Below are 23507 nucleotides of genomic sequence, written 5' to 3'. Positions count from 1 at the left end.
CTGGAAGGTGAGAGGATCATTGCGGAAGTGCAGCCTGCATTGGTTTAGAAAGCCCCTGCAATCAGTAATACCTTCATACTTGTCAGGCAAGGGTATCCGGGGTATACTTCCAGAAGCAGAGGAAGAAGTCACAGCACTAGGAGTAGGGGCTGGTGGTGTAGCAACAGGAGCATCCCTCGCTGCAACTAGTAAGGAGACTTGAGCGGAAATAGCCTCTAGCTTGTAATCCATATTCTGCAACTGTGTAATATGGGTTCCCAACATCTGTCCCTGAAGATAAACAGCTTGTGCCACCTCATCTGGCTTCATGGCCCAAGTATAATGTAACGCTTGTGGGATACTCCTCTATCAAACCAAACTCGGCCAGTAGTCTTGTTATACTGGTGTCGAGCCAGAATGATAGGGAATACCCCAGTGCAGAGAAAGTCAGTGAGATGAGGAAGGCGGCACTCACCACAGGCAGGACAGTCCCCAGCGGCAACAGCAGAGCAGTCCAAGGATGAACCACTAGAATGGTCAGGCAGGCAGGTTTTGGCAACAGTAAAGCAGTCCAAGGATAAACCACTAGAATAGTCAGGCAGGTAGGGTTTGGCAACAGTAAAGCAGTCCAAGGGCACACCACTAGAATGGTCAGGCAGGCAGGGTTTGGCAACAGTAGAGCAGTCCAGCAGTTTAAGGGTTAAGGCAGGTAGTGTAGTCAGACAAGCAGGTTCAGCAACAGTGATCAATCCAGCAGTGTAAGGGTTAAGGCAGGTAGAGTAGTCAGACAGGCAGGTTCAGCAACAGTGATCAATCCAGCAGTGTAAGGGTTAATGCAGGTAGAGTAGTAAGAGAGGCAGGTTCAGAAGCAGCAATTAATCCAGCAGTTTAAGGGTTAAGGCAGGTAGAATAATTAGACAGGCAGGTTCAGCAACAATATTAGGCACAAGAAAGAACGATCTGTCACACTCAGGAGCACACAAAGTAACACCTATACTTGGGCACTGACAGATCGTTCAAAAAAAATTTAAATAGGCGCAGATTCACGCCACTGAGGTCTGACCGGCATCCGGAGTGTGCAGCGATGACGTCAGTGCCACACGCATCCAGAACCGACACTGCCCCTGACAATGAGCAGGGAAGGAGACGCAGCGCCCCTATCAATGGATAGAGTAGCGTGGCGTGACATGTGGGGGTTCACAGATGTTTTGGGGTTGCTTTTATGCTTCAGACACTGGATGTCTTGACTGCGTGCATGGCATTATGAAATCTGAAGACTACAATAATAATAATTCTGTGGTGCACTGTAGGGCCCAGTGTCAGAAAACCTCCGTCAGAGGTCATGGGTTTTACAGCAGGACAATGACCCAGAGCACACATCCAAAAGCACTTGAGAGTACTGAAGTGGCCAGCAATGAGTCCAGATTCAATCCCATAGAGCACCTGTGGAGAGATCTCAAAACAGCAGTTGGGAAAAGGAAGCCTTATAATCTGAGAGATCTGGAGCAGTTGGTGACAGAAGATTGGTCCAAAATTCCAGTAGAGAGGTGTAAGAAATTCACTGATGATTACAGGAAGTGATGGATTTCAGTTCATTTTTCCAAGGGGTGTGCTACCAAATATTAAACTGAGGGTGCCAATAATATTATCCAGTCCATTTTTGGAGTTTTGCGTGGAATGTGTCAGATTTGGCTTTTCATTTCTAAACTTTTTTGTGTCATACCAATACAAACAAAATAAATGAACACGAGAATGCCTAAACATTTGTAATTGCAACAATTTTCTGGGCGACGTGGTGCATTATCTGACAGAAATGCAGGAGAGACAATATTTTTGTACATGACTGTATATATTTTAAATTTGCTACCCAACACTGCAAGACTTACCCCCTGCACAAATTACCACCTTCTTTGCACTAGGTTATTAGCCATGTCTTACAGCATCAGAACGAGGCTCTTAAAAAGAAGCTGCAGCCAGGTGGTAAATCGTAATAGAACAGGCTAGCAATGATATTGAGCTGTTTGTTCGTTTCTATGAGTGCGCTTCTCTCTGTATGTTTTTAGTCTCCCTATGGGAAAAAAGAGGCCACCAGACGTGGACTTCTTGCTTACTGTGCTTAGACGAATATGGCTACACCTCCCTGACGAGGCCCAATGAAGGCCGAGACAATCATCTGGGGTTGCTGTGTCGCCTTGTTCAGAGAGAAATTTCCTGGTATTTTGGTGCTGGACTGACTGTAATAGGCGGGATCAGACTGATATACTACAGGAAAGTTCTACTCTGTGAAAAGCATTAATGGGCTAAAAGAAGCTGTATCCAGGTGGTAAATCGCCATAGAACAGGCTAACAATGTTATTGAGCTATTTATTCGTTCCTGTGAGTCCGCTTCTCTCTGTATGTATAAATGTTATTAAAATTGTTTAAACTTATACTGAAACAAAAGAGACCTTTTATGCACAACTAATCTTTAAGATATAGGATCATTGGCTAATTAGAAAAATGCCAACAATTTCATTGGTGGAGGGTAACACACCCTCATGTATCTAGGATGATGGGCAGCCATGTTAGGGTTAATTACTCATATTTAATAAGATTTGGTTTTTTTTTTTAAATAGGATTTTTATAAGTAGTGCATTATATATTACTCAATTGTATATAATTTAATACTTAACATATATATAACACTTTTGTTGTAACGTCTATTTCAGGATAAATGTAAAGGATTATACAATAATTGACAAGTAAATTAAAAGCCTTTAATATGCAGAAATAATTGTAAGTTGGGTTTCCTGTAACAATTGTTAGAAAATAAAAATCAGCATTTACTGTATATATGAGTCACACAATTTTATTAAGCAACAGAACAGGTAAATCTGACATACAAAGATGAATCTGTAATTGTTTGCATGACATTACTTAAATCTATAGGAATTTCTATTATGGATGTTGCAATTATATTTTTAAGCCACGCCAGTTTCAGCAACTATAAAAATATGCTTTACAGGAAGAAAACAGCCAGATAGAAGAAAACACACAAGAACTAAGTCGGTGAGTGAATACATTTTTACTTTCTAGCTTTTTTGAAAGGAAAGATGTAAATGTTATGGCTATACATGAGGGTAATTGTATATGTTTTTAGCTTGATTTAACCAATTTACAAAGTGAATTACCCTGTTTATCACCTGTCACAAGTTTTAAAGGGCTCTAACAGTGTGGGTCTTGCCAACAGCTGCAGGAATGGGTGAATATTTTGCAACAATTGAAATATGAAACAAATTTTAACACATTTGTTTGGTCGTTTTGATTTTCAAATGTTTGTACCACACACTAACATTCGTTTAATGTAATAGTATTTCTAATGATTTCTTTAAATGTAATGTTTGATTCAAATTTTTCTAATTATGCAATGTTTGAATAAATTCTAATCGATATATTCGTAAAAGTATTTCTAATACTCTCTTAAAAATGTAATATTCGAATTATGCAATAAAAGAAACATTCAAATTGATGTATTTGTATCTATTATGTATCAATTTACTAAATTCTCTACCACATGGACTATTGAACTTCTGAATAGTATTTGTTAAATCAAATGTGACATTCAAAATTTTGAATTCTACCAAACGAATTGCACTTTCAGCACATTCCCCCATCCCTATCAGTCCTACCAAAGCTAAGTTAATTTATTTTAATGCTATGGTTTGTAATAAGTTATCATGATAAACTTTTACATGCAGAAAAAATGTCCATCAGTATTAATGCATTGTCTATTGCTATTCTTTTAACATCTAATGTACAAGATATACCTGGGAATTTATAAGAAAATTTTTCTGATTCTATTCTGAAGGCTTTGTCTGCCATCCCACCTTTTAATAAAATGTAAAGGTCGTTTTTAAACTTCTCATTTAGTTGATGAATTTTCTAATGACCGACAACATACTGAATTATCCTTCTCTGATGATGATTTATCTCATTCAGAATATCCTTCATCAGATATTGACACTAACAAATCTACTTTTTTACTTTTAAATAGAGTACGTTCGTTCTTTGTTGAAAAGGTGTTGATTATTTTGGGTATTGAGGAGACTAGTCCTCTTTATTTTAAGGCTAGCTAACATTTAAATTCTTCTTATTAACCTCCTGTGGTTACTTCAGAGGTTTTTCCAGTTCCTAATACTGGGGAATGGAATAGGCCTGGTACTTCTTTTATTCCTTCTTTAAGGTTTTAAAATTGTATCCTTTGCCAGCAGTTAGTTTGGAGTTTTGGGAAAAGATCCTCAAAGTTAATGGGGTTATCTCTGCTCTTGCTAAAAGTACTACTATTCCTATGGAAAATAGTATTTATTTTTAAGATCCTTTAGATGGGAAACTTGTATCTTTTCTAAGGAAAATTAATTTATTTTCAGGTCCTTTTCTTAGGCCTGCAATTTCTTTGGCTGATGTTGCAGCTGTTTCATCTTTTTTGCTTGGAAACTTTAGCGCTACAAGTATTGGTTTATGTTTTGTTTAGCATTGTTATCTTGATTCAACATGCTAATAATTTCATTTGTGATGACATTTTTTTATATTATCAAAATTGAGGTTAAATCTATGTCTTTAGCTATTTTAGCTAGAATAACTTTGTGACATAAATCTTGGAATGCTGATTTGATTTCTAAAATCCAGATTTCTATTTTCTTTCCTTCCAAGGTAATAAATTATTTGGTTCACAGTTGGATTCTATACTTTCAAATGTTACTCTGGGGAAGAGAGTTTTTTTGATTCAAGATTAAGTTCTAAGCTTATATTAGTTTTTGTTCTTAATGAGGAACAGAAACCTAATTCTTCCCCAAGTAACATGTTTCTAATTGGAAGCTTTCTTCAAAATGGAATGAATTCAAGTCATTTAAGAGATCAAAGCCAGCCCCCAAATTCACATGAAGGTGCGGCCCTTATTCCAGCTTAGCTGGTAGGGGGCAGGTTAAGATTTTTCTAAAGTTGTTTGGTTCAATTCGGTCCAAACTTCTTAGATTGGGGTACAGAATAGGATTCAGAGTAAGACCGCCTGTGAGAAGTCTTTTTCTCTCTCACATATTCTAGCTATTCCAGTAAAGGCTCAGACTTTCCTGAAGTGTGTTTCAGACCTGGAGTTATCTGGGGTATTCATACCAGTTCCGTTTCAGGAACGGGGTCTGGGGTTTTGTTCAGAACTATTCATTGTCCCAAAGAAAGAAAAACTTTTGAATTGTCATGTTAGAGTACCATCTTTCAGAATGGTGATTATAAGGTCTATTCTGCGGTCTATTCTGCCTTTTGTTCAGCAAGGGCATTATTTGCCTACAAAAGACTTACAGGATACATATCTTCATATTCTGTTTTCATTCAGATTATTTTCATTTTCTGAGATTCTCTTTTTTAGACAAGCATTACCAATTTGTTGCTTTTCCTTTCTGGCCTAGCAACAGCTCTAGGAATCTTTTCAAAGGTTCTCAGTGTTTCCTTATTTGGACGATATTGTGGTACTTGCTCAGTCTTTTCGTTCTGCAGAATCTCATACGATTCAACTTCTGTTGTTTCTTCATAGACATGGTTGGAGGATCATTTTATCAAAAGTTCCTTGATTCCTCAGACAAGGGTCACCTTTTTTAGGTTTCCAGATAGATTGTGTCAATGTCTTTGTCTCTAACAGACAAGAGACAATTTATATTGGGTTCAGCTTGCCGGAACCTTCAGTCTCTATTATTTCCTTCAGTAGCTATATGCATGGAAGTTTTAGGTCTCATGACTGCAGCATTGGATTCGATTCCCTTTGCTCATTTTCATATGAAACCTTTCCAGTTTGTAATGCTGAATTAATGGTGCAGGGATTATTCTAGGATATCACATTTAATATCCTTGAATCCCAATATTAAACTATCTCTGACTTGGTGGTTAGATCACCATCGTATAGTTCTACGGGTCTCTTCAGTTCATCCAACCTGGACATTGATCACAACAGATGCAAGTCTTTTAGGTTGGGAAGCTGTCTGGGGATCTCTGAGGTTTGGAAATCTCAAGAGGCAAGATTACCATTCAATATTTTGGAACTCCGTGCAATTCTCAGAGTTCTTCAGTTTTGGCTTTTATTTGAAGAGAGAGACGTTTATTGGTTTTCAGACAGACAATGTCACAACTGTGGCATATGTCAATCATCAGGGTGGGACTCTCAGTCCTCAGGCTATGAAAGAAGTATCTCGGATACTTGCTTGGGCAAAATCCAGCTCCTGTCTAATTTCTGCAGTCCATATCCCAGGTATAGACAATTGGGAAGCGGATTATCTCTGTCATCAATTTATGCTTCTCATAAATTCTCTTGGCATTCTTTTAGAATTCCTAGAATTTTTCAGTTTCTTCAGGATGGTTTAGATAAGGGTGTGTCTGCAAGTTCTTTGAAAGGACAAATCTCTGCTCTTTCTGTTCTGTTCCACAGAAAAATTGCTAAACTTCCTGATATTCATTGTTTTGTACAGGCTTTGGTTCGTATCAAGCCTGTCATTAAATCAATTTCTCCTCCTTGGAGTCTTAATTTAGTTTTGAAGGCTATACAGGCTCCTCCGTTTGAGCTTATGCATTCTCTTGACATTAAATTACTTTCTTGGAAAGTGTTGTTCATCTCTTCTGCTAGAAGAGTTTCTGATTTATCTGCTCTTTCTTGTGAGTCTCCTTTTTTGATTTTTCATCAGGATAAGGTGGTTTTTGCGGACTTCGTTTAAATTTTTACCTAAAGTTGTGAACTCCAACAACATTAGTAGAGAAATTGTTGTCCCTTCTTTGTGTCCTAATCCTAAGAATTCTCTGGATAGATCCTTACATTCTTTGGATGTGGTAAGAGCTTTGAAATATTATGTTGAAGCTACTAAAGATTTCAGAAAGACTTCTAGTCTATTTGTTATCTTTTCTGGTTCTAGGAAGGGTCAGAAGGCTTCTGCCATTTCTTTGACATCTTGGTTAAAGCTTTTGATTCATCATGCTTATTTAGAGTCAGGTAAATCCCTGCCTCAGAGGATTACGGCTCATTCTACTAGGTCAGTTTCCACTTCCTGGGTTTTTAAGAATGAAGCTTCTGTTGATCAGATTTGCAAAGCAGCAACTTGGTCTTCTTTGCTTATTTTTACTAAATTCTACCATTTTGATGTTTTCTCTTCTTCAGAAGCAGTTTTTGGTAGAAAAATACTTCAGGCAGCTGTTTCAGTTTGATTCTTCTGCTTATATTTTCAGTTTTTTTCATTATAAGATTAAAACTTTTGATTTGGGTTGTGGATTAATTTTTCAGCAGAATTGGCTGTCTTTATTTTTATCCCTCCCTCTCTAGTGACTCTTGCGTGGAGTTCCACATCTTGGGTATTTGTTATCCCATACGTCACTAGCTCATGGACCCTTGCCAATTACATGAAAGAAAACATAATTTATGTAAGAATTTACCTGATAAATTAATTTCTTTCATATTGGCAAGAGTCCATGAGACCCACCCTTTTTTGTATAAAGCACAATTATTTCAATTCCTTGTTGATGATTTCGCTCCTTTCTTATCACCCCACTTCTTGGCTATTCGTTAAACTGAATTGTGGGTGTGGTGGGAGGTGTATTTATAGGCATTTTGAGGTTTGGGAAACTATGCCCCTCCTGGTAGGAATGTATATCCCATACGTCACTACGTCACAGTTCATGGACTCTTGCCAATATGAAAGAAATGAATTTATCAGGTAAATTCTTACATAAATTATGCTTTATACTTTCTGATTGCTGCTCACCAAACAAATCAAGCATTGGGCATTGCAAAGTGTTTTCCTGCTGGTTCATTTGGTAGTTTTAGGCTACAGCTAAACAATAATCCATATTTTTAAATCTTGATTTTTTATCCCCCTGTGATTGCACTTTTTTTTCTATAACTGGGTTTATGACAAATTTATTTGGTTAAGCAACATTTTGTACTGATTTTAATTCAAGGATGTTACATGTCAGTTGATGGGTGGAAGCATTTATATAACTCTTTACCCATTTACCCAATTTGCTCATCTAACACTTAGTAGTGCATTGATGCTCCTTCAACAAAAATATCAAGAGAATGAAGAAAATGTGATAATAGAAATAAATTGGAAATTTGTTTAATACTGTATCTTATATCATAATAATAAAATTAAAAAAATGTGGGTTTCAAAATATTACATTTTTATAATTCAGACTATGCAACTAAAAAAGAAACAAAGCGTTCCAATTAAATTATCACATCATTCTCTTGGTATTCTTTGTTGAATTGTAAGTCTGGGTAAATCTTGGAAATCTCAGGAGCATCCATGTGTCTATAACACTATTGGGCAGCAGTGTTTGCAATAGTATATAACATTGCAGCAACATTGTTGCACACATAGACCTAAATAAATGTGCAGATCCCAGAGCTCCTATGAACCTACTATTACTATTCAACAATAGAAGTACTGCATGTTCTCCCTGAATTATGAAAGTTTAATGCACTTCTAATAGCTAGCTGAACACATTGGTAAGCCAATAATTAGATGTATATCAGCAGTGCCCAATCAGCAGCAAGCACCCAGCTTCTGAGCCTGCCTTTTCAACAAAGGATATCAAGAGAATGAAGAAAATTAGATAATAGGAGTAAAGTGGAAAGTTGTGTACAATCCTATGCTCTATATGAATCATGAAAGAAAATGTATGGGTTTCATGTCCCTTTAATTACAAGGCTACATAATTAATTTCTACACACAAATAATGATATATTTCATAAAAATGTTAAGTGGCACAGGGCCTGATTAAGTAAGGTTACACGATATCCTCTATACTGTTGTCCCCTCTAGAGGACTCTTGAGTTTTGACCACCTTGTTTTTCCACCATCAGAATCCTCTAAAACACACATTTTTAGTTTTGCTTTTTCCCTGGGCCTGTAAAAAACTAGTGCAGAGGGCCACATGTGGCCCATGAGAACCCTGTTTGTCTTCCCTGCTGTAAAGGGTTCTCTCTCTCTCTCTCTTTTTAAAGCTGTAATATGCAGCCTATTTCAGGGCCTGCACCAATTATACCATTTTTTTTTCCTAAATGTATATCTCTAAAATCAATGTTGTTTTCTCCCCCCACCCCCTCTTATTTTTGAATAATAATTAATATTTGTAACTAATTCATTATTTGTATAACCTTTAACCTAAGGTAGAGTAACACTTTGTTTTAATTCTCCAGAATATAATCAATGTAACACATTTGTAAAACCTCCAATAATACATAATTTAGTAACTCTAAACTGTTTTTTTTTTTAATTAATTAAAAACATAATTGAATGTTTTTAATTTACAGATAAAAAAGTTGAACTCTGGAAAACACAATGAGACTAATGAAAAATCAACAGTAAGTGCTATCTTTTTCAGAACTACCTGACCAGGCAACCAGAATAAAGAGAGTTAACTGTATTGTACAATGGATTGAATACAGAATTAGCATGTTATGACACACACTTTCCTAGAATATAATACTCTAAGCTTATCAGTGCCTGAAGCACAAAATACAACACAGTCCTTCTGTACTATGCTTTCTTTTTTTTTTTTTTTTTTTTTTTTTTTATTATTGAGACAATTATCAATAAGAAAACATGTGTAGCATTTGTACATTAAAAATGAAAATGAAAAGACAGGTGACATCCTATCCAATCAAACAGAAGGTCCCAGCAATTATTTAGATATTAACTCACTCTCTCATCTTCTAGGAGAGTTATCACAAGTAATGTCCATGTCTTCATTGGTCATTGACCCCATATGAATCAGATAAATGTGTCTTTTCAAGGTAATTTAACATCAAAACAATCAATCATGAACAGTACAAAAACAAAAACACATAACATTGGTTGCAGCATATCAGGGATCAGGTCGTAGGACGTGTTTTGCATATCTAATAACATAAGGACGCCTAATCTATTGGGAGTACCAAGTAAACCATACATAATACATTTCACGTACCCGCTACCTTCTGTGTGTAGGACTCCCACAGGAACAGCATATCATGAAAAAGGTTTAATTTTCCTGTCCTAAAATAATAAAAACGTTCCATCAATAAACAATGATCTACCAGCGTATTCCATTCCTGCTCTGAGGGAATAATGGGCGTTTTCCACTTTCTTGGAATCAGCTGTTTTGCTGAGTTAAGTAAAATTTGGAAGAGGTGTTTCCTTACCTTACATGTTATCAGAGGTTTTTCATTAAGTAGTGTTATGTCTGTGTTAAGAGACAGTTGTAGGCCTAAAATGGAGTTGATATTGTGTTCTATCTTTTCCCAGAAGGGTACTAGCCTGCTGCACTGCCACCAGATGTGTGAGAAAGTCCCTTTCTGCCCACAACCCCTCCAGCATTTGTCATTAGCCTTACTAAACATGTATTGAATTCTTGTGGGGGTTAGATACCAACGCATCATGATCTTGATGTTCGTTTCTAGAGCTTTGTAAGAGTGGGCTGATTTTGCCAACACGTTAAATCTTGTCTTCCATGTTTTACTTGATGTTTGGGACCCCAGTTCCCTATCCCAGCCTGCAACATAACCAGGTAGTGCAGGATTTTTGCAGCTCAAGAGCAATTTATATATAATGGATATGAGTCTCTTGGGAACTGTGTCACTAACGCAGATTTTTTCGAACATGGTGAGCTCACGTGTCAAGCTGTTGCTATGTTTATGTCTGTGTATGAAGTGGTACATTTGAGGATATCTTATCCATGGTTTCAGAAAACCATCTCCTAAGTGTTCTATCTGAGCCTTGGGCAGGGGTTTCCCATTATGGGTTAAAAGATATATGGGAAGTGCTCTAGAAAATTCGGTTGTAGTTACTTTTCGGGCTTCTCCACCTACAGAAAATTCCTGAAGGTTTAGAAGGGTGCATAAAGGAGAGTATTTGGTTGACAATGTGGGGAATTTTTTGCGCAAGTAGGTCCAGTCTAACCATGTCATGTTTATGATAGAAGATCGTGAAACTGTAGATTTATGTGCTACCTCTGGGTTCCAACATAGAACTCCCAAGTTATTTGTGTTTGTCAAGTCATTTGCCAGTTGTGTCCATTTCTTACAATTAACTGCACTAGAGGTCATTTCGACCACTTTTTGTAAGGATATTGCTTGCTTATAAGTTATCAAGTCTGGAACCCCCAACCCCCCTTCTATAGTTGGTGTGTATAAAGTTTGTTTGTTTATCCTGGGGGGTCTACGTCTCCATATGTAGTCATTGATAATGGCTTGTAGAGTATGAATATCGTGTAATGCCCCTTTCAGAGGCAAGGTTTGTAACAAGTACAGTGCTTTTGGTAGGAGTGTCATTTTTACCGCTTGTATTCTCCCCAGCCAGGATAGATGTTTAGGTAGCCAATTTGAGGTGAGCTGTTTGAATTCTCCTATCAATTTGCCATAATTTAGTTTTCTTAGTGTGGAAGGGTCTGGGGAGATGTGGAGGCCTAAATATTTTAAGGATTCTTTTTGCAGTCTAAAAGGACAAATTTGTAAGATTTCGGATATGGTCTTCTGGGATACATTCAGGGTGAGTAGTTCCGATTTCTTAAGGTTCACCAAAAAATTAGATACCTGCCCAAATCTGGATAGTTCCTCCAGTACCGCAGAGAGAGACAAGGTTGGGTTAGTAAGGGTCATTAGGATATCGTCCACGAATATTGCCAATTTATATGCTTCCCTGTTTATCGATATTCCACTAATTTTGGGGTTTAGTCGTATTTTAATGGCCAGTGGTTCTAGGGATAATATAAACAGTAGGGGGGATAAAGGGCATCCTTGTCTAGAACCGTTCCGAATTTCAAACGGCTCAGAAAGGGAACCAGTGACTTTGATCTGGGCTGTCGGTGATTGATAAAGGGCATCAACTTGTTTTATAAATTTGTCAGGGAGGCCAAAATGGTATAGTGTGGATTGTAGAAATGTCCAGTCTAAACGGTCAAAGGCTTTTTCGGCATCCGTAGATAAGTAAATGGCTGGGATATTATTAGTCTGTATGTGTTCTAAAAGGTCTAGTGCTTTAATAGTGTTGTCTTTTGCCTCTCTCTGCGGCACAAAACCTACTTGGTCCTGATTTATTATTATAGGTAGAATGCGATTCATCCTGGTTGCCAGAATCTTTGCATATAGCTTCAGGTCGACGTTCAATAAAGAAATCGGCCTGAAGTTTGCAGGAACATCCGGATTTTTCCCTGGCTTGGGTAATACTGAGATATGTGCCTGTAGCATTGAATTTGGAAAGTGAATTTGGTCTGGGATGAGATTGAACAGGCATGTCAGATATGGGGAGAGAAGATCAGAGAAAACCTTGTAATATAGACCCGAGAAACCATCAGGGCCCGGGGCCTTATTTATTTTTAGGTTCTTGATAGCCTCCTTAACCTCTAATTCCGAAATTGGAAGTGTAAGTGGTTCCAGCATGTCCTCCGGTACCATGGGCACCGGAATACCCTGCAGGAAGTCCTCACATGCCTTCTTATGAATTGTTTGATCCCTACCCGGGTATAGATTATATAGGTGATGATAGAATTGTTTAAATAAATCCGCTATACCAGCCGTGTCTTCAATATGTTTCCCTGTATCGTTGGTGAGGGAATGTACATAAGATTTAGCCTTTTGTTTTTTCAGTGCCTTAGCTAATAGTTTACCTGCCTTATTCCCTTCACTATAAAATCTTTGTTGGGAGTAGAGGTGTTGTTTTTGTGCCCTCATATGTAGGTGTTTGTTTAGCTTGGATCTATATTCGTTAAGTTGACTTAAAATACTCTCATTAGTCGGCTGTGTCTTGTGGAGGTAATCTAGTTCTAATACTCTTTGGGCTATAGAGTTATATTCTTGTCTGTCTTTTTTATTTTTTTGAGCTTTTAATTTTATTAATTCCCCCCTAATGTAACTTTTGTGGGCTTCCCATACCGTACCCAAATCTACTTCTTTATTATCATTTATAGTGAAATAGGAATCTAGGAGCTGAAATAATTTTTCTTTAGAGTCAGAGTCGAGAAGGATAGATTCGTCTAGTTTCCAATGAAAAGCTGTAGAGGGCGCTGATGGCCATTGCAGGTCACAGGTCGTCATAGAGTGATCCGACCAGGTAGTGTGTTTGATATCTGCACCAGCTACCCATGTGAGTGCCATGTGGTCTACTAGTATATAATCCAACCTGGAGTATGTTTTTTGTGGATGGGAGAAAAATGTGAAGTCCCCTTATCCCCGGGTGTAAATATCTCCAAGAGTCATGTAATGTTAATAACTTGAGGTTTTGCCAGATAGATGCAAGTGCTGCCTGAGGGACCCTAGAAACAGAGGTGGAACAGTCTATTTGCGGATTAAGAGTAACATTAAGATCCCCAGCTATTATGAGAGGCCCCTTTATCAAAGGTATTAGTTTGGAGGTAATTTTTTGTATAAAGGAGTCCTGATTTTTGTTAGGCACATATAAATTTACCAAAGTGATTGGCTTGCCGAATAAAAGGCCCACTAGACAGAGATATCTACCCTCTTTATCTTTGTCTGAGTTTAGTAGTGTGAATGGCAGGGATTTGCTAAGGAGTATGCTCACACCGTTAGTCTTCTTAATTGTGTTAGGGCAGTGAAAGTGTTGGGTAAAATGTGAGGAAAAATATTTAGGGATTTTACCTAGCTTGAAGTGAGTTTCCTGCAGCATTACTATATTTCCCCCCCTATTTTGTATGTCCCTCAGAGCCGCCCTCCTCTTGCCGGGCAGTAGTTAAGTCCTTTTGTGTTTTGTGAAATTATAGTTATTGTTTTCCCTTGTGTATCATGCATTTGGGTAGGGATATTATAGCACTTGTAAGACCTGCTCATTAAGACGAGTCCTGTATCTGCAACCAAAACAGTAAAACAAACCTTCAAAACTAAACATAATCAAACTATTAAAAATTATATTAGTATGAACAGTAAAAGATCGTAACATTATGAAACTGAGGAAACATTTCCTCTTTGCCATGTAAAAACTTGTAGTACTACGATAGCAAAATATGTAATTTAAACTAGACATAGATACTACCCCTTTATATTTCCACCTGAGGGGAGAATATCATTGTCCTGTTGAATATGTAGGGTGTCAAGCACAGTTCAGAATGATAGGGTGTGTCCACATCTCAAGACACCCTTACTTGCACCTAAAAGAGAAGGAAAAAACACATAGCAAACTGCATCGTGGAGATACAAAAAACAGCACACAATCAGAAAAAGAAAAGGATATGTGACGTATTTGTTCAAGTCCCCTCTCCAGGAGTGTTATTTGAGGTCATGGCTTGTCTACGTGGTTTTTTTGATTGAGATCTCTGCCATTCCGGTCTCTGTGGAAGAGGATCCATAAGGCGCTGTGTCGTTCGGTGATCTGCCTGAGAAGGAAGTTCAGGAGGTGGAGGTACTGGAAGATCTAGGGTCTTGCAGATTTCCGGGATTTCCTCCCATGACCTGCATGCTATCCTGGTTCCTTTCCAGCTAATCAGCAGGTGAAATGGGAATCCCCACCTGTAAACTATGTTCTGCTTTCTAAGCAAACTTGTAAAAGGGGCTAGTTCTTTTCTTTTTTGTAATGTTCTTACCGAAAGGTCTGGGAATAATTGCAGGTTGGCGCCATCGTATTTAATTGGTTGTTTTGCCCTCGCCAGCTTCATGATTTCTTCCTTAACTGCATACTTTGTAAATTTTTGCTATAACATCTCTTGGCGGTTGAGTGTCAAGTGGTTTAGGCGTAAGGCTCTGTCTGTGAACCTGTCCAATCTCCACTATGTCAGCTGTTTCCTCTCCCCTAAGAAAAGTGAATAAGCCCTGTAGGTAAACTTTCCAGTTCTGCAGCCTCAATGTTTTCAGGGATCCCTCTAAATCTGATATTTTGCCTCCGACTGCGATTCTCAATGTCATCAATTCGATTTTCAAGGTCTTGAATGTAATCTCCTTGTTTCAGCATTTGGGTGTGAACTTCTGTAATGGTTGTGGCCTGTGAATCTTGATCAGTCTCTATTTTTTCTATCCTGTGACCCAGGTCATTGAGATCTTTTTTAATTCCCAGTAATTCATCCCTTATGCACTGTTTCACTTGTGAAATTAAGGATGAGAAATCCTTTTTTGATGGTAAGGAGTTAAAAAGGGCTTTTGGGATGGTCATTACCTCTGGGGCACTGTCCTCCTCAGATTCTGAGGATAACGCTGTGTCCTGCAGGTTTATAGCAGCTGGTTGTTTATTAGAGGAGTTGGGCTGATCCAGAGATTTAAAAAAATTATTAACTGAAGGTGTTTTGGTAAGGGCAGTTTTCCCCTGTATTTCCTTTATCTTTCCCTTCTTTGGTGACATTCTGCGTTTTCACCCCCCTAGAGGCTCTTCCTATGCAGTTAGGGATATAGACAGTCTCTTGTTTTGTCTTGCCTGCCCCCAAATATATTTTGCTATGATTATGGGCTTAAAGATGTAGCTATCGTTAGATTTATGACCCCTCCAGCTCTGTGGTATTATGCAGAATTGTGTGTGAATTACTTGTTGCGCTGTCAGCGTGAAGCGCGGTCTCACCTGTTTCCCTGGTGCGTGTCCGGGGTCAACCGGGTCCAGGCTCAAGATGCTCTGAAGTCTCCTATCTGCCCCTATGCTGCAGCTGAGTGCGATCAGGTAATTTAGCTGTGGTCCGTCTATTTTCCTTTGCGCACTCGCTGCTCCGTGGTTTCGCGGTATTGATATGCGGCCTAATCCCTGTTTTAGAGATGCCGACAATCCGGGGCTTCTGGGATCTTCTTCCTTTTGCGGTGAGGTAATGACCGCAGCCAGCACACAGTCCGCAATAGTTGTGAGAGCTGGAATAGGGTATAAGTCCTTTCAATTCGTAATTACATGGCTCAAAGGCGAGAGCTCACTTAAAGTGCAGCCGCCATTGTTGAGCGCTGGCTCCGCCTCCTCCTGTACTATGCTTTCTAATGTTATCATGTGTCTTATAGGCCCATTATAGTAAACAAAAATGACATGTTCTAATTTATTACAGTTTTAAAATTACAATCTTAAAACTTGTGACCCTGCACCTCTATGTGTTTACGCCCTAAAAAGAAGTTAAAGACACAGTAGAAGTGCTGCTTGGGACCCACAGAGCAGTGCTCGGCCTGAGCGGAAACTGCCACTGACCTAATCTGCTGATTCGATCCATAGCGTTTTTTGCTTCGGACCAACAGTCCTTTGCTGGGGTTAAACGGTGCAGGGTCGTCAATATTAAAATTACATGCTTTAATGAATAATAACATGTCATTTTTCAACTGTAATGGCCCTTTAAAAATTCTTTGCAGTATAGGTTCATTAAATTATTTCACCTCTTTTTCATGTAATGTAATTCTAAAATTGGGGGTTTTCCACTTCTGAGAATTGAAAGTGCACACTAGAATTCACATGCCCCTGCCACATATTTTTAGCTAATTTGACTTAGTAGAGGTAATTAGAAACAATTAAAGTTTTTATTGACATGCGCATTTGTTGCAAGACTAAAGAAAAGTAATTACAGGTTGTTTTATATCCCTAAGTAATGGAAAATGGGCACCTAATGGGGATAATTGTTCAATTCAGCATAAGCAGTATATATTCTTAAGTTATTGATCTTGTTACAAATTATATCTTCACAAAATAACACATTTGTATTAATTTATTCATTTATTTTAAATTAATACAAATGATACTCATAATATAACTAATAAGAGTGGACCAGCAAAAGATGCTCGTTGGATTTAATAATTGAACATTTGTATCAAAAAACATATTTTAATCTTTTTTTAGCTGTTCTAGATATAGTATATATATATATATATATATATATATATATATATATATATATATATATATATATATATATATATATATATATAGTTCTTTATTTTTACCATTGAACTAAAGTTTAAAGGGCTATTAAATATTTATAGAGATTCTATAAAAATGCTCAGCAGTTATTCTTTTCCCTAGAGGAATGATCTAAATGCCACTTTTTACCTTGAAAACAGGGTGTCTTCCTAAGGGGCGAATACTGCATTTTTGTATGAGAAGGAGATCCATACATTACAAAAGCGCACAATTAAATTCATAATTTAAAAATCATACAAAACGAATAATTGAATTATTTACATAAAAATACGCAGGCAAAAAATTGTATTGTTAAGGTGCATCAAAAATCGTAACAAAATTCATCACCAAAAATCCCAGGGTAATTCTCTAAACATTTCAACACAGATCTTACTGTTTTGTCTTGCAAGCTTTTATCAAAATATTTATATCCTAAAAGAAAAACACATACATAAGAAAATAGAGGCGATTGTAAGATGCTATATGCAGAAAGCAGTGTAAAGTGATTTATATTGGCTGCAGGATTTAATTTTTAAAATGCAGCCCCTACTTACTGCTAACTTCACCTTACACAAAGAAGTTTAACTTTTCAGCGAGCTCCATTAATTTCAATAGGAGTCATCTTGCGACTCACATGGACTGCCCCCTTTTTAAGATAATTCCATCAGGGCAGCCCTGTGAGGGTCAGTGTGAAAAACCACTTATGACCTTGTGAGGAATAGGTAATCAGCCCCCAAATTATTAGTGCACTTGTTTTTAGGTGAGCATTAAGCCAGGTAAATATGCACTATGCACCAGCATTTTAAACACAGCACTTGCTTAGAGAACCTAAGGTGCTTGTACCATCTGTTAATGACTCAATTTGATAATTGCTAACATTATACAAACCCCACTGGCACTCTGAGCAGCTGCAGTATTTAAAATGGTGGTGCACTGAGAATACCAGATATGCTTCACATGCATGTGTAAAGAAAAATGTCATACTAAACTAGAAGCATTTTTACTAATACATGTATACAGGTAGCCCTCGGTTTACACTGGGGTTAGGTTCCAGAAGGAATGGTTGTAAATTGAAACTGTTGTAAATTGAAACCCAGTTTATAATGTAAGTCAATGGGAAGTGAGGGAGTTAGATTCCAGGCCCCTCTCAAAATTGTCATAAGTAACACCTAATACATTATTTTTAAAGCTTTAAATGCTAAACAGCATTATAAATAATCACACAACAGACTGTATCATCAAACTAAGTTTAATGAACAAAACCTTTTTTTACTTGCATTTTTCTGCAAACAGTTCTCTGCATTGTTAGCATGTTAGATAATATTAGGTCTGCACCTATTCTATGCATTTCAATCTGGAGTGATTAATAGGCAGTTAGGCACCCTCACCTCAAGCAGCTGGACAGGAAGATAATAGGGAAGTGGCTGCTAGATCTTGTTGCTTGAAAGCTGCTCGATAGCTAAGGTCTGTTCTGTGTACACAGATTAATTTCAGTCTGCTAAATTGCATAACTTTGCTGCAACACAAGCGGACAGGCTATTTTAAATTAGTGCACTGCTTTTCAATGCTTTTCATTAGCAGTCGCATGACTTAAAAAAAAGGTTGTTATTCTGAAACGGCGCAAATTAAACCGGTGTAAACCAAGAGCCACCTGTATTGCAAATATGTTTCTATTCAAAGATGTAAATTACTCAATGTGCCTTTAAGAATAAATTAATTCACAGAAACTTGTTCAGGAAAACCGTCACTATTCAGTTGTATAGTCCTGATATACTGACCTTGCTAAATATGTTAAATGTTTAAAGTGCTTTTTGGTATACTTGCATTTTTAGATAAAACAGTTTTGAGTTAACAAATGTTTGAATTAATAAATAATAATAATTAAATATATTTTTGTCACTCTAGTGAAACTGGAGGGCCAATCCAAGAAAGTGATCTTTGGCTTCAGGTAAGAATGTCAATATTATTTGCAAAGTTTTATTGAGTGATATGATGAAAGGTTATTTATATAAACAGTATAATATTTAAAGGGCCATTAAAGTCAAAATTAAACTTTCATTGTTTAGATAGAGGGCTCAATTTTAAAGGGGCAGTAAACCTACAAAATAATGTTATATAATTCTGCACATAGTGCAGAATTATATAACATTATCTTAGTGCAAACTTTATGCAACATAATATTCCAGCTAAAAGTTGATTATAAAAGAGGATTTTTCAGACTGTCACTCTTGCTTTATACTGAGCAGTTCTGGTTTTCCCACTGAGAGCATCTGGGCAGCTGTCTAGTCACAGCCCGGCGCCATTACACTCAATGTAGCTCACTCCTGCTCTGTCTGATAGCGGAAGCTATCATTGAGTGTAATGGCGCGATCGGGCCAGGCTGTGACTAGACAGCTGCCCAGATGAGCTAAAGGGGAAAACCAGACCCACTCAGTAGAGCAACGGTCTGAAAAATCCTCTTTTATAATCAAATTTTAGCTGCAATATTATGTTGCATAAAGTTTGCGCTAAGATAATGTTATATAGTTCTGCACTATGTGCAGAATTATATAACATTATTTTGTAGGTTTACTGCCCCTTTAAACAATCTTCCAATTTACTATGATTATTATTTTGCTTCAGTTTCTTTGTGTCCTTTGAGGAGTAAACCTATGGAGCTCTAGAGCATGCACATGTCTTTAGCACTCTAGGGCAGAAGTGTTTGCAACAGTGTTTGAGACAATGGGGCCTATCTATAAAGCTCCGTAAGGAGCTTGACGGCCCGTGTTTCTGGCGAGTCTTCAGATTGATAATAGGAGTAAATTAGAAAGTTGCTTAAAATTGCATGATCTAAATCATGAAAGAAAAAATGTGGGTTCAGTGTCCCTTTAAAGGAACATAAAACCCAATTTATTTATTGTTTGAGATTCAGAAAGAGCATACATTTTTCAACAACTTTCCAATTTACTACCATTATCAGATTTGCTTCATTCTCTTGGTATCAATTGTTGAAGGAGCAACAGAGCACTACTGGGAGTTAGCTGAACACTACAGGTGAGCCAATGACAACAGGCATATAAGTGCAGCCACCAATCAGCAGATAGCTCCCAGTAGCAGATTGCTGCTCCTGAGCCTACCTAAGTATGCTTTTCAGCAAAGGATAGCAAGTAAGCAAAGCAAATTTGATAATAGAAGTAAACTGAAAAGTTGTTAAAAATTGTGCACTCTATATAAATCATGAAAGATATTTTTATATACATATAAGATATTTTTGGGTTTTATGTCCCGTTAAATTTGTATAGCTTAAATAAGAGAGTTAATATGATAGAAAGTTTAAAGTATATTTAGAAACTTAATAAAGCTGAGGCTAAAATTATTTTTCACAAAAATATCAACACCAAAACAAGGGGTCATGATCTCACATTGAAGGCTAGTAGGTTCAGGAGTAATTTGTGGGAGCATTTCTTCACAGAAAAGGTGGTTGATTTATAGGGGTAGATTTACCAAGCAGCAGATGCTGCAATCTACCCCCGAAGCTTCTGGCTCGCCGGAAATGGCAGTTAAGAAGCAGTGGTTGTATGACCGCTGCTCCTTAACTCGTCTGCCACTTCTAAGGTGACAAACTGCAATCATCCCGATCAGATACGATTGGGATGATTGACACCCCCTGCTATCGACCGCTTGGCCGTGAATGTGCAGAAGCCGGAATTGCACAAGCATTTTACCAGAAATGTTTGTGCAATGTTAAATGCTGACAGCGTATGCTGTTGGCATTTAGCGATGCCGGGCGGGCAGGATTCGCTGCAGTGAATCATGTCCGCCGGACATTAGATAAATTTACCCCATGGAATAAACTTCCTTTAGAGGTGGTAAAGACAAACTCTGGAGTACAAGAACGCCTTGAATAAGCAAAAGGCTAGCCTATGGACTGATTAATATTTTACTTTATAGGAAATATGGGCAGACTTTTTGGGCCTGTAGTTAAGGTTACCACTCAGCTGGTATTTTTAAGGTTCATGTCAATGTAGAAAATGCATGTTAATATGAAGCCCCTGTCATTGTGCAACTTCTACTGAGTATGTTGGAAACTAATTATAAACAAACATTTATTTAAAGTCAAGTCCTTGCAGCTTTAGTTTCTGAGTTATATTATGTATCATAATTATTAGCAAATGTATGCTAATTAGCATGGCCAGTATTTTTTCCAAGAAAGGTGGCATCCTTACCTATAGATATGTTTATAGAATGTGTTAAGTAAAAAAAAAAAAAGTATTGCAAATAAATATGTTATTTTTTTACACTAAACCTCCTTAATGGAAACTTAACCTCTTGAATTTGAATGATGACTCAAATACATTATCTTTTTTACTGTCATGCTCTAGTAGCCTATGATCAATGGACCAGATTTCTTGTTAGTTATATGAGCTGCCAGTTCATAGTGATACATGATGGTGTCAACTTGTAGTGCATAATGATGTCATCAAGCAATTACATGCAGATGCACTGACCTATCTCTCTCAAAAAGAGAGGCTGGCCCTATTATGGAGCCCCTAGTTTGATTCCACACCATTTAGTGGAATATGTATTTTTTTTTATTTTTTTTGTTTGGAACCCCCCGGTACTATTTTAATATTTAATAAAATTGAATAGGTAAAGATGTTAAAGGGACATGAAACCCATTTTTTTTTCTTTCATGATTTAGAATGAGCGGGCAATTTTAAACAACTTTCTAATTTAGTTCTATTATCTAATTTGCTTAATTCTCTTGATATTCTGTGCTGAAAAGCATATCTAGATAGGCTCAGTAGCTGCTGATTGGTGGCTGCACATAAATGTCTTGTGTGATTGACTCACCCATGTGCATTGCTATTTCTTCAACAAAGGATATCTAAAAAATGAAGCAAATTAGATAATAGAAGTAAATTGGAATATAGTTTAAAATTGTATTCTCTACATGAATCATGAATGAAAAAGTTTGGGTTTAGTGTCCCTTTAAAGCATCATAAATAAGTAAAAGAAAAAAAAGGGTTTAAATCAGTTTTCAAGAAGTTGTATATTTAGTAAATGTTGACAGTAAAAAATGACAATATGGAGAAAATCATTGAATTCAATTAAGGGTAGACAGAATTGCAAACTTGAGTATCTAGTGCATCTAGAAAATCACTGTTTTCAGATTAATATATTTCTTAATTTGTTTGAACACAGAATGTAATCTCGTATTGGGAAGTACCAAAAGATATCACTTACGCTACGCCACCATATATATCGCTACGGGAGGATTTTGAATTACAATACAAGCCATTTGTGCCTGAAAGATATTTTCTGGATATGTTAAACAAATTTGATTCGAAAGGTAACTTTTTGTTTAAAAAATAATAATAATATTGACAGAAAAAGATATAATGATGATAATATGGCATTTTTTCAATGTTGTTTTTTTTTTACAGTGATACGCAGTTACTTTTAATTACACGGTGACCCTTGGGATTACAGGGGCTTCTGATTATTCATACTTATTCTCATATTTTATAAACTTTGAAGGTAGCTATTATTTAGGTTATTAAAAAAAAAAAACTCTCTCAACATGAGGTAATTTACAAAGAAATTTATTTATAAAGATCAGTACAGTCTTACCTGTTTTTGGCCTCCCTTCATTATAAGATTTTTTTTTGTCAGAAATATTCAGCAAACCTCTCCTTTAAAAAAAAGTTTCAAAAACATAATAAAATAAACATTTCCTAAAATAACAAAATTAAAAAGAAAACATGGCAGCTTATTGACAGTATTAATTATGATGGTCTTAAATATTTGAATGCAGATTTTTTTTTATTTAAAGGGACACTGAACTCATTTTTTTTCTTTTGTGATTCAGATAAAGCATGCAATTTTATGCAACTTTCTAATTCACTCCTATTATCAATTTTTCTTCGTTCTCTTCCTATCTTTATTTGAAAAAGAAGGCAACTAAGTTTTTTTTGGTTCAGACCTCCGGACAGCACTTTTTTTATTGGTGGATGAATTTATCCACCAATCAGCAAGGACAACCCAGGTTGTTCACCAAAAATGGGCCGGCATCTAAACTTACATTCTTGCATTTCAAATAAAGATACCAAGAGAATAAAGAACATTTGATAATAGGAGTAGATTAGAAAGTTGCTTAAAATTTCATGCTCTATCTGAATCACAAAAGAAAAAAATTGGATTCAGTGTCCCTTTAACTAATAATATTAATTCATGATATATGTATGCTTTGCAATTTCATATACCATTTTACATTTTTTTTAAATATTCGACATTTAATTGTAAGCAAGAAAATTCTTATGATCACAATTATGAAAGTGCTATTTGAGCTATATGTATAATTATAAATTAAACCAGAAAGCAAGCATGGCTTTTGATGTGAAAATGAAAGCTATCATATCTGAAAACGTAAATGTTAAAAAAAAGACATACAACAGCAGAAATACCTTTCAAAACAAACAATATGTTTCTTTAAAGTCTTCAAATCTGAAAATATTCAAATTTTTGGTGCAGCAAAATACATAAGTATTGAGTTTACATGGTGTTAAACTCAGAAACCACCCGATAATGAGATTATTATTATTTTTTTTATCAAAATGGTCTTGAATTTAAAAACCAAATTAAAACCTGCGCAAGCAAAATGACAAAATTAGATATACAGAAGTGTGAGGTGACAAACCCAACAGA

General features: G+C 36.7%; 1 protein-coding gene across 2 annotated transcripts in view; it reads left to right on the top strand.

Moving 5' to 3' along the window:
- The window catches only part of LOC128663449 (uncharacterized), a 236922-nt gene that overhangs the window by 199325 nt on the left and 14090 nt on the right, over window positions 1-23507 (top strand). For both annotated transcript variants that reach the window (XM_053717777.1, XM_053717778.1), the window contains 4 exons: window positions 2984-3027; window positions 9302-9352; window positions 18726-18768; window positions 22005-22152. In XM_053717777.1, the coding sequence (XP_053573752.1) occupies window positions 9330-9352; window positions 18726-18768; window positions 22005-22152 (214 nt within the window). In that variant the 5' untranslated portion in view covers window positions 2984-3027; window positions 9302-9329. The remainder of the gene's footprint in view (window positions 1-2983; window positions 3028-9301; window positions 9353-18725; window positions 18769-22004; window positions 22153-23507) is intronic.

This window comes from Bombina bombina, chromosome 6 (assembly GCF_027579735.1).
Source record: "Bombina bombina isolate aBomBom1 chromosome 6, aBomBom1.pri, whole genome shotgun sequence".
NCBI classification, from domain to species: Eukaryota; Metazoa; Chordata; class Amphibia; order Anura; family Bombinatoridae; genus Bombina; species Bombina bombina.
Note: the sequence above shows the minus strand (reverse complement) of the source record. Positions and strands in the feature narration are given on the sequence as shown.